We start from the raw sequence: 11,126 nt of genomic DNA on the forward strand, positions 1-11,126 counted from the left end.
TTCAGCTCGGTGCCTGGTAATAACATTGGAGTGGATTAAATATGGATTCATAGGGACTAGAGGCTTGAACTCAATGCCTCTGATTAAAGGTTGAGAATCAAATCATCTCAGTATAATCCATGTAAATCGATGAACGTTCCTTGGTTGAATGTACTCTACCTCCCTTGTTTTTTGTTTCCTTTGGATTAATAAGAGTATTATTGAACCAGATCACGTGCATCTTGACTATTTTAATGAATAGTTGAAAAATCAATTACCTAGTATTCTTTTGTGTTATATTAGAGGACTTCAGGAACAAATTATCTAATATTTTTATGAAAAGACACATACACCGGTTACATGATTACATCAATCAGATGAATGCATGGTATGTGTTTGAATACATAACAATCACATAATATATTTTAACTTTATTAAATCATATAATTGTGATAAGTTGAATTGATTTGATGTAAACATCATGTGTGAACAAGTATTTACAAATTCTAAATTGAAGGTAACTCAATCTTCTGATCTTGTTAAATACTATTTTGTTGCTCAGACTCTTCAAAAATGACGAAATGGCATGTTGAGTCCTTTCAAAACCAACATGAATACAACAATATTTTCAAAGAATACGAGCAATATACAAGATTTTGTGTGTATTTTTATTTAACTTTCACTTAATTTTACATTGGTAAAAGCTTAAAGCAAAGGTGCACTTCGTTACATTTTTTATCACTCAAATAAGTTTTCTGGTTGTACAAAGAACTGAACACTCCTCTCCCAACTTTGAAACTGCTGTTATTTTACAATTTTTACACAACAGGAGGATCTTATTCAAGGAAAATGCTTGCAACTCTACCATATAGATGAAGAAATGGTCAATTTTTTCATCTTGGCTTCACTTCATCAACAGTTCCTCTCCTCATCATCGCGACAAACTCTTCGTAGTTGATTAGCCCATCCTACATTTATGAAAACAGAAATTATATGACAAAACTTTGTTGCATTGAAAAGAAAAAGTAGAAGAATTATAAGAGAATTGGCTAACTTTGTTTGTGTCAACATCATCTAGGATTTCATCAATTGTAGCTTCATCCCCCATTCCATATTCTTCCATCGCGTGTCTAAGTTCATCTCTTGTGATAAATCTGTTAAAGAAAACCGAGAAACAGTTGAATCAAACCAATAATCATGTACAATACTCACGAATAACAATTCACTATAATGGCTAAGTTTTCTTTGAAGCAGATTTCTGATGTTATGTTCCATTATATGTTCTCAATAACAACATTTCACTATAGCAGCTTAAAAATATCCAGACAAACGACGTTATTACAGAGAGGTTTGACTGTATTAGCAAATAAGGTTGCATGTTTGTAGTTCTCAAAAAACACAAACATGACCCTAGGTTGTTATCAATTGAATCCGGTTTATTGGAAATTTATACTGTGCATTTGGGATAAAGAACATTTTTTCGGTATATACCTTGTATTTTCTTAAATGTTAAATCCCCTTGTAGAAATTTCCGACTCTGTTACTAGTCAGGGGAGGTAAAACATGCTTTGAAATGCATCGTAGTGTTGTTATATTGCGCCTTTGGAACATGATAAGTTCGACATTAAAGAAAATGGAGAAAATACATACCCGCTACTATCTTTGTCAAAAAACTGGAAAGCCTTATACAAATTCTCCTCTCTTTCGAGTTTGTGTCGATGCATAGTAGCAGTAATGAACTCGATATAGTCTATAGTCCCACTGTTGTCAACATCCGCCTGCAATCATGAAAATGTAATGCAAAAAAAAAGTATACATTATAATAAAATTGACACAAATAAATCTAACATTCTTACTGCATCCATCAGTTGTTTTATTTCAGATTCACTGAGCTTTGATCCTAGCCTAGATAGCCCTGTTTTAAGTTCATCGTATGTGATTGTACCGCTCCCATCAGTATCCATGTTATTGAACATCTGCTTCAGTCCCTTGATTTCATCTTCTGATAAGTTCTCCGCGATAACCTTTCAAGGAATTTGTATATATATTTCAGCATCAGAACGAAAAATGTGTCACATAAACTGGAACAAAGGGAGAAAATGTTACTTTGCAGTACCTTAAGAGCGAGTTTCTTCATCTTGTTCATTGCTCTAAATTGCTTCAGCCTTGACAAAACAGCACTATTAATAGGCTTGTCCGATGCTTCACCGTCTTTCATAAGCCACGGATGTTCTGCATCATACATTATCAACATGATTTCGTTATCAATTCAACGTTTAGTGATTATACGTGAAATTAATACATATTGAGATGTATATGCACTTACGGAGGGCTTCATCTGCAGTGATACGTTTTTTAGGATCCATTGTTAACATTTTCCTCACAAGATCCTTTGCTGAGGTAGAGATAGAAGGCCATGGAGATGATTCAAAATCCAATTGGCCTTTAACAATTTCTTCAAATATGCCCTTTTCAGTTTCTGATGTACAAGTACAAGAAAACAGAACATTAGTTGATAGAGCGTCATGCGGAAGCTAATAATTGCAAATCATGAGAGCGATATACTAAAAGAGTAGAGATATGATATTTTAAGACATTTTGTTCAGTTGATCTACGTATAAAAAACTAATATAAAAGAAAATATTAAAACTACAGAGAGAATAATCTCCCCCTAATAAAATCTCTATTACAACAAAAGATTAGTTCATCAAAATCGACACCTTAGTTAGTTACATGCAATTATCTTTTAGGCGACCTGATAGTACACCATCAATGTAGAGAATTAGTTAAAACTCATCATGAGTTTCTTGACAAAGTAGTTTGCAACTAAAAACTTTTCTACTCTACCTAAGAACATATTATTGTAGGAAAAAAGAAGTAAAAATAGTGTTACATGCCACTTTTTGTCCACGTCTTTGAAAAATAGCTATTGTCATGGAGTTTCGAGTTATATTATGAAATTTGAAACCCCACGACAAGTGACTATTTGTGAATTTTACGCGAAAGAAAGTGTACTTACCAGCCCAGAAAGGAGGAAATCCACTTAATAAAATGTACAAAATAACTCCAGCACTCCACACATCTATCTCCTTCCCATACTTGCGCCTCAACACCTCTGGGGCAACATAATATGCACTTCCAACAATATCCTTGTAAATTTTTCCTGCAAAGTAATAAATTCGCGAAAATGTAATTCTTATTACAAGTTTAATATCCGAAGATAATCAAAATGTTTAACATTTATATATTTATGTTCAATTCGATTCAACTTAATAAACATGTCTATTATATATTGCTACATTTTGCCAGTTCGATAGAACTCATAAACAATTTAACAAAATAGGTAGAATGAATATTACAGTCCGGCAAAACCTCAAAGGATATGAAAGATTGAGCAACACATAGTAAGCTTCGTCAATCCCCTTGTGAACAATTTGTACCAAAATGAACAAACCGGTCATAACTTTGTGTATATGACAGGTTTTGTTTATCCAATATAACTTTGTGAAACAATACGTACCAAAGTTATGACTTATGTCCCACACAATATTATTTATTAAACCACTTGATATAAAGCTCCTTCTTTTACAACCAGGGGGAAAAAAAGGCATAATACATAAATATATCATTTAATTTGATTTCAACGGACATTTATGTCCTTCAATTTTGGATCTGTACAAATAGATATTCGCCACACAAAATTGTCATGTCGGACGAATGTGTATATTTGTTCAATTTTATACACATTTAAATGTTTACTTGTATACAATCAAAGTTAAAGATCGTAGTAGTCAGCTGAAATCAAATTAATAATCATGTTTATGTATTATACCAAAATAAAAGAACTAAGTAAGTCATACTATTATATTTAAAAAAAAATTCGTGTTCAATTAAACTGCGAATTTAATCATCATCATTATATTCACTGTGTTTACAGGTTTTACACGGGAACATAAAGAAAATATGCATTGACCTGTTACTTTCAATTGACTAAGTCAACCATCCACATATATAGTCTTGTAAACTTAGGACCAAAGTCTATTACGTGGTCCCATCAAATTGACACTTTTATTTTTTTCTTCTCAATTTGCAACAATCCATGTTTCATGATTTTTGTAAACTTTAAACCGCGTAAAGGAACAGTAAGTCATAAGTCTCCTTTTATCACCGTAGAAGTCTCGGGTTTTAGTCCTGGTATAAAATTGCTTTTGACAAAATAAAATAAAAGCATGTGATCATTTTTCGTTCTTTAGAACATGTTTAATAAGTCTTAATCAACCTTTAGAGTAGCATATAGCTCATAAGCCTAGGGTTTTAAATAGGCTTTTTAACAAGTGTGTTGTGCTAAAACCTTAAACAACAAATATAAAAAGACCAGAAGAGCATTAATTTAATAAAGATTAAACAATTTGAGTGACTAATCATGTCTCATTCAGCCCAGTAATCAAGCTTAACTTATATGGTCACTAGACAAACTATTGTTCTAATTAACATTATCATCAATTATTCTGAATATTTAAAAGACTGTATTCAAGAGTTGATTTTTCGGATGATTGTATTTATTATCTCAAAAAGTCGTTTTTTTGTGGAAAAAAAAAAGTTGAAATAAAAAAAGAAAAATGACTTTCTAAAATAATATAGTAACTAAGTTGAGTAATCAACCCTCGTATCAAGCCTATTAATCAAGCTTATTGCTCAAGGTAGTTATCACATGACATCAAAGAGAATAAAATAACATGATTAATGTAGGAAGTGAACAAATAAAACCACCATAGAAAGCTAACAAGGATTGTGATATATAGAGGAGGGTCAAGGATAAGAACTCAATCGCATTTGGTAGGGAACATTTTATCTGGAAGTCTCAACGTGAACCCTAAATTAAAATCAAGGTCCTATATATGTTCTGAAATCGATGAAAAAGGAAGTAAAAGAGAATAACTTGAGTGAAAAATATTAGTCTAATAATAAAGAAGTGCAAAGAACAGTTCAATGCACTAAGCTTTTGCTATGCACATGGTCCGAGTAAAGGTCAGAGCACAAGTATCTATTGTACGCAGGCTTACCCTATGTTTCTACAAGAAGTTATTTTCACAACTCGAACAACTGACTCAATCACGTTACAACAACTTTATCAGTTACATCAAGACTAACAATATTAGAGAAAATTTGAAACAAACTAACCTTCTTCAATGAAAACAGAGAGCCCAAAATCAGTAGCCTTCAATGGAGAATCATCATCCTTACTAACCATCAAGAAATTTTCAGGTTTAAGATCTCTATGCATCACTCCCATAAAATGACAAACATGAACCACATTCACTATTTGTCTTCCAATTCTTGCAGCTTCTTTTTCTGAATAATTCCCTTTTGCTGTAATCCTATCAAAAAGTTCACCACCACAACACAACTCCATAACCAAATGTAGATTATTCTTATCCTCATAAGCACCTTTAAATTCCACAATATTTGGTTGTCCACTTAAATATTGAAGTATTGTAACTTCCCTTCTAACATCTTCAATATCTTTTGGTGTTACCAATTTCCTTCTTGAAATCGATTTACACGCGTATTTCAATCCACTTGATTTATCAGTACAAAGATATGTTATCCCAAATTGACCTCTTCCTAATTCTTTATCAAGATCATAAAGTGTTTTTATGTCTACATATGGCTTTCCTAATATTGGACCAATTTGAGTTGTTGATGACATGAAATTACTAGTCCTTGGCGTTGGCATATAAGTCGATGCTGGTTCTGGTGTTGGTGTTGGTTCTGGTGCTGGTGACGATTCTTGTGGATATTTTTGAGATACTACTGGAATTGGATGATACTCAGGGGATGATGAAATTGGGACATCTCTATAATGTGGACAACAACATTGTTTAGTAAAACAGAGACCCATTGGTGATTATTTTTTTGAGAAAAGGAGATTTTTTTTTTTTTTTTTTTTTTTTGGTTTGAGAGAGAGATTTGTGGATTTTGATGGATATTTAAAGGGTGTTAAGTAAAGTATTTTAATTCACATTGAGAATGTTTTGATGGAGATTTTTGTGATTTTTACAACAGACTGTTTAGCTTTTAGAGGTGCTTTGCTTTGGCTTTGCCGTGTCACTTTTGGATATTTTGTTGCTCTGTTTTTGGTTTATTCTTACTTTTTAGCTAGCTTACGGTTTATACAAACTGAAATGTGAACAAGACGTGGACCAGACATTGGTTTGTCCATTACGGATATCGAGTAACTTTGTTCATATTATTATAAGTATCTCGATTAATTTTATTGGATACTTGCTACTTATCACTAACATACGTTATACGTATTTGGCAATTTTATTTACGAAGGCTTGAATAAATAACAAAGAATCACCTACTACTTTTTATCTTTATTAAAATTTAAACTATTAATCATTAGACTACACCCTTGGTGCTGGAATCGAATGCAATAAAAAATTCTAATAAGGAAATTCAGGTAATTATAAAAATGTTACGTCTAGTATTTTTGAACCACTGTTATTTAAAAATTATATCTATATGAGAAGAAAAAAAATGATTTTGGACTATTCCAGTCGTTACTTTAACGTGTTGAATTAGGTGAGAAAATTCTTTCATAAATTATTACAATCAAATTGTTAATATTGACTACTCTTAATACACTCCCCTCATTTTAATTTATTTGAACTATATTTACTTGACACAAAAAATTTAAAAAGTATAAAAAAATTTGAATCTTGTGATCTATAATTAAAGATATGTCAAATATATCAAAGTTTACTTTAATTTTGTAGTCTTAAATATGTCAAGTGAAAAACTAAAATTTAAAAAATTGTTTAAAAAGGTCATTCTTTTTTTTTGTTTTGAGAAAGGTAACTTGTAAAAAGGTCATTCTTTTCAAATGAACTAGAAAGAAAAGTAAATCAAACAAATTGAAACAACGTGAATATTAATTTATATCACCAGTCAACTTAAGTCAAACTTATTGAGCGACTAACTTCACTACTCATGGAAAATGTTCACGAAAAATATTTTTCAGAAAATAAGTGAATTTTCTTACTTATTTTCTTATATTCGATATATAAATAATAAATATCATTCTAAAAATATTTATATATAATTTCGATAAATACTATGAGACTGGAGTGGAGGTGTAAGGGTGTGAGGTGGTGGAGATGGGGCTTCATACTTCATAACATGTTCATCATAATAGAACAAAGAATGATAATGACTCATCCTGGAGTATAATAAAAACATTTTTATGTACATTTGTGATTTTCGAGAGGCTCATATTTGATGACTTCTCAAACCAACAACAAGAAGTTGTGAGTTCCATAAACAAAGGCCCATTAAAAATTCACAATAACATGTCGGAAAGACATGCTTTATACCCAATTATACATTATGGTATCCTCTTACCTATTTATCTCTACATATAACATGTAAGAACCTAAGATCAGCCCAATAACTTAGTTGTCTGGGTCGCAGCGCACGGGATTCACACACTTGGGGTGTACCTCATAGCCACACTCAAGGCATTGATAAGCCCATCCATAGCCCTGTTCATCACAATCACAACAGATAAAAGCTCCACCTCCATGGCCTTCTGGTACTAAAGTGAGCTCGTGTCGATGGCCCGAATGGTTCTCTGTCTTAGGAAGGCCTTTTGCTATTTCATCCATTTGCTTCTCTAATATGCCTACTCTAGTCTTTGTGAATGGGTAAGCATTCTCCTTATATAAGTTGATGAGGCTCCTACCTGTCGAGCCATAATATTAGTTAAGTAATGAAAGCTTTCAAATGAGATGGTCACACATGATAATACTATATACCTTGTTTGGTCACTGTTTTACCATCAGGGCCCAGTATCACTAGGCTCGGAATCCCTCGGATATCAAAATACTTAGCTAGAGCATTGATTGTTGGATCATCAAATGGAATTGCTAGCCAGGGCATGGTCTCGAAATACGTTGTGAAATCCACTTGGTTATGGTCACTTGATACGAACACTATCTCGAAATCCTCATCCTCCTTTCCCTCTAGCTGCTGCTTAATCTTTTTGTAGACTGAAATTAACCTCGGAGTAAATTTTTTCGCAGGAATGCACCATTGAGCTGAGAAGTAAAGTCCAACTGTTTTCCCCTTTAAAGAAGCAACAGAAACCTACAAAATAAAACGTATATACGCATGCACAGCAAATTGGTGAATATCTCGAGTACGCATATGTTTCACAATCTATTCGTGTATGAAAGACAAACTTACTTGTTTAGGACTAGGATGCCCCAAAAGAACATCTCTGGCATCGTGTGTTAGCAAATTGCTCAAGGTCTGGTTGTCACATTTCTCCTTCTCCTTCTCTCGTAACTCGTCCAACCTTTCTTTGGTAAACGGAAAAGCTTGCACTCCATATCGATACACGAGTTCAACACCATCTTTAATAACTGCAGCGTCTAATTTGTTATCGTTAGGTTGTAGAATTATCATACAAGGGATACCTTCGACATCAAACTTTTGGGTAAGGGCCCTCCTTGTTTCCAAATCAGAGAATGGAATTGCAAGCCAAGGCATTGATGACCTATAAGTATTGAAGGCATTTAAGTTTTCATCGGACGAAATAAATACAATTTCGAAACCGAGATTGATATTGCTGCATTCCTTAAGCTGTTGGTACACATTGACTAGCAGGTTTGTAAACTTCGTACATGGTGAATACCAGTTAGCTGAAAAGTAAAGGCCAACAACTTTGCCCTCAAGTTCCGAAACTTTCACCTGCGTCAACACAACCGCTATATCATAAAATCATGTGAAGTACAAGCTAAGATTATTCCAATGGAGCAAAAAAATAAAATCATGGCCCTGAGTTTAAGGATTACACACACACACACAGAGAATATTCATGTCCGGAGAGAAATGAGCCTTTTACATCAACAGAGAACGGGCAAGTACATAAAAGGGGATGCTATCATACGCAATATTCACGATACTAACAAATTGCTGAGCGACCATACCAATTGCAGCTTAACAATGTTTCGAGTTGGTAACTTTCCAAGTAGATAATTGTCATACCAAAGATCTCAAATCACATTAGTCCATCTACTATTACTTTGAGACACCAACATGTCCTAATTCAAATCATCTGCTTTTGCCTTCAACAAAACTAGCTCGTCAAACAAATGTAGATCGCAATTCAAGATTTGCATTTGTACGTGCTACTTAGAACAAAAAGATTATAACTTGACAATACACATTCACTCCCTCATATTAATAGTAACTATTAGGCTTCTTCATATGCAATTTCCGAATATGTAAATTTTATTTCATAAAACTTGACTTATTATATATGTTTGAATTCCAACCAAAAGTTACAACCAGGCCTTCATAGATTTTACTTTAGCTATCTCAATTTTCCCACTCAGTGTCCATAGATCTCCACTAATTCGAATCCGCCCCCGTTAAATTTAAACATTCTCTATCACATTTTTTTTCATACTCAGGCCTCAAACCCGATACCTCTGATTAAACGTAAAGGAATCACATCCATCTCATCACCAACAACAACATTATATAAGCAACTTTTGTAACTTATCTCTTTCGCCGTAATGCTACTCTTTATATCCTCCACTATTTTAGTAAAACAAATCTACTTATAGAGAAAATAGAAAAAGGTCGAAAAAAAATATTGTGAAATTGAATAAAAATGCTTCTTTTAATAGTTTATTTCAACGAGTAAATCGTAAGCACTGATTATTCCTAACAATAATAAAATCGAAGATTCTATGTTCGAATTCACAGAACATGAAAAATAAAACCGTAAAACATACCTGAGCTCCGGTGGGCGAAAGAAGAAAATCACCATCTTTGGATGCTAAAATCGACAAATAATCATCAGAAACAAGATGAGAATGATAATTTTTAGAAGCAAAAGAGTGATAAACAGGAACAAAACTATTATCAATTTCTTCTTCTGCTTCTTCTTCCTTAATACTAGTAATATTCTTCTTCTCCAATTCCTCCATTTTTTTCCAATCTCACTAACAAAAAAAAATATTCACCCTTTTAATAAAGTTTATTAATACTGAGTGTGATATTTCAGAATTGGAATTAGGTGCTTTTGTGTTGTTTGGGAAAGTTATAATTGTACGCCATTTCTGATTTTTATTTTTCTCTCTCTTACCTATCTCTTCCCTATACGTATATAGCTATGCCTAGTTTGTAACACGTAGCATTTTTTTCTCTCTCTCCTTTTAATTTTTCGTCCTTCATCACCATCAATATTGTGCTTTCCAAATTCTATACTCTTTTTCTTATTTTTAACTACTCAACCACAATAATATATTCGGTATATTCTCGCAAATATTGATAGAGTTCGAAAAGGATGAGATATATGTTAAGTTAAGTTTTACCTTTATATTTATATGAAGGAGAAAGATTATTTTTGATATTAATAATAACATATTTAGTATAGTAGAAAAAAAGTGTAATGTGTACAGGTTAATCTTTAACTTTCCGTTTTTGATATTCAAATTATGTTGATACGTCCATTATGAAATTAATTATTGATAATTTTGATTAATTACCACCTTTGTGTAAATTTACAATTTTTAAGAGTTAAATCGAACAAATCATTTAAATAATGAGAAGTGAAGTGAAGTATTAAATGTTTAATTTTTTTAAAACAGTTCGACCAGATATGTAAAGTATGACAAGATTAGTTTACAAGTAAAATTATTGATTAATGCTAACCATATCTATCTTATATTGCCCAAAGAAGTAAATAATCATTACTCTCATCATTAGTCACTTGACGTAATTAATTAATTAATAAGTAAGAGATTAATCAATCAACTAAACAATTCGTAATTATTTTCTTTGGCCACGTATATGCTAACTATAATACTAATAATTTAAAGGAAGAAGAAACATAGCACTTTAAGAATTTCCTGCTGTTTACGTAATAAATTCCTCTTTTTTCGGCGAAAAGATGAGGACACCTGTCTAATTTCTTTATCTCTTTCTTTCACACACATTTTTAGTTGTTTTCCTTTTTGGTTTTTCATCGGGCGTACTATACCTGGATTAAAGTCTATTATTTTGAATATATATTGGTGTAGAGATTTATTTGTGAAAAAACGCTTTCTATCAAGAATTGTTCATATTAA

At 32.3% G+C, this 11,126-nt stretch overlaps 2 protein-coding genes across 2 annotated transcripts; both read right to left on the reverse strand.

The window, feature by feature from the left end:
* Window positions 1–621: 621 nt before the first annotated feature.
* On the reverse strand, window positions 622–5,915 carry LOC125827760 (calcium-dependent protein kinase 29). Its single transcript, XM_049507085.1, has 8 exons — window positions 5,161–5,915; window positions 2,999–3,142; window positions 2,306–2,458; window positions 2,096–2,211; window positions 1,836–2,003; window positions 1,630–1,757; window positions 1,034–1,133; window positions 622–947 (listed from the first exon to the last, which is right to left on the reverse strand). Exons 1-8 carry the CDS (start codon window positions 5,879–5,881, stop codon window positions 873–875), a joined length of 1,605 nt encoding a protein of 534 aa, XP_049363042.1. The 5' UTR covers window positions 5,882–5,915; the 3' UTR covers window positions 622–872.
* Window positions 5,916–7,173: 1,258 nt separating this feature from the next.
* Window positions 7,174–10,030, reverse strand: LOC125827635 (probable nucleoredoxin 2). The gene is made up of 4 exons (XM_049506942.1): window positions 9,789–10,030; window positions 8,230–8,736; window positions 7,800–8,130; window positions 7,174–7,726 (listed from the first exon to the last, which is right to left on the reverse strand). Exons 1-4 carry the CDS (start codon window positions 9,981–9,983, stop codon window positions 7,437–7,439), a joined length of 1,323 nt encoding a protein of 440 aa, XP_049362899.1. The 5' UTR covers window positions 9,984–10,030; the 3' UTR covers window positions 7,174–7,436.
* Window positions 10,031–11,126: the final 1,096 nt, after the last annotated feature.

The sequence above is a fragment of the Solanum verrucosum genome, unplaced genomic scaffold (genome assembly GCF_900185275.1).
Source record: "Solanum verrucosum unplaced genomic scaffold, falcon-dt-bn FXZP01000064.1, whole genome shotgun sequence".
NCBI classification, from domain to species: Eukaryota; Viridiplantae; Streptophyta; class Magnoliopsida; order Solanales; family Solanaceae; genus Solanum; species Solanum verrucosum.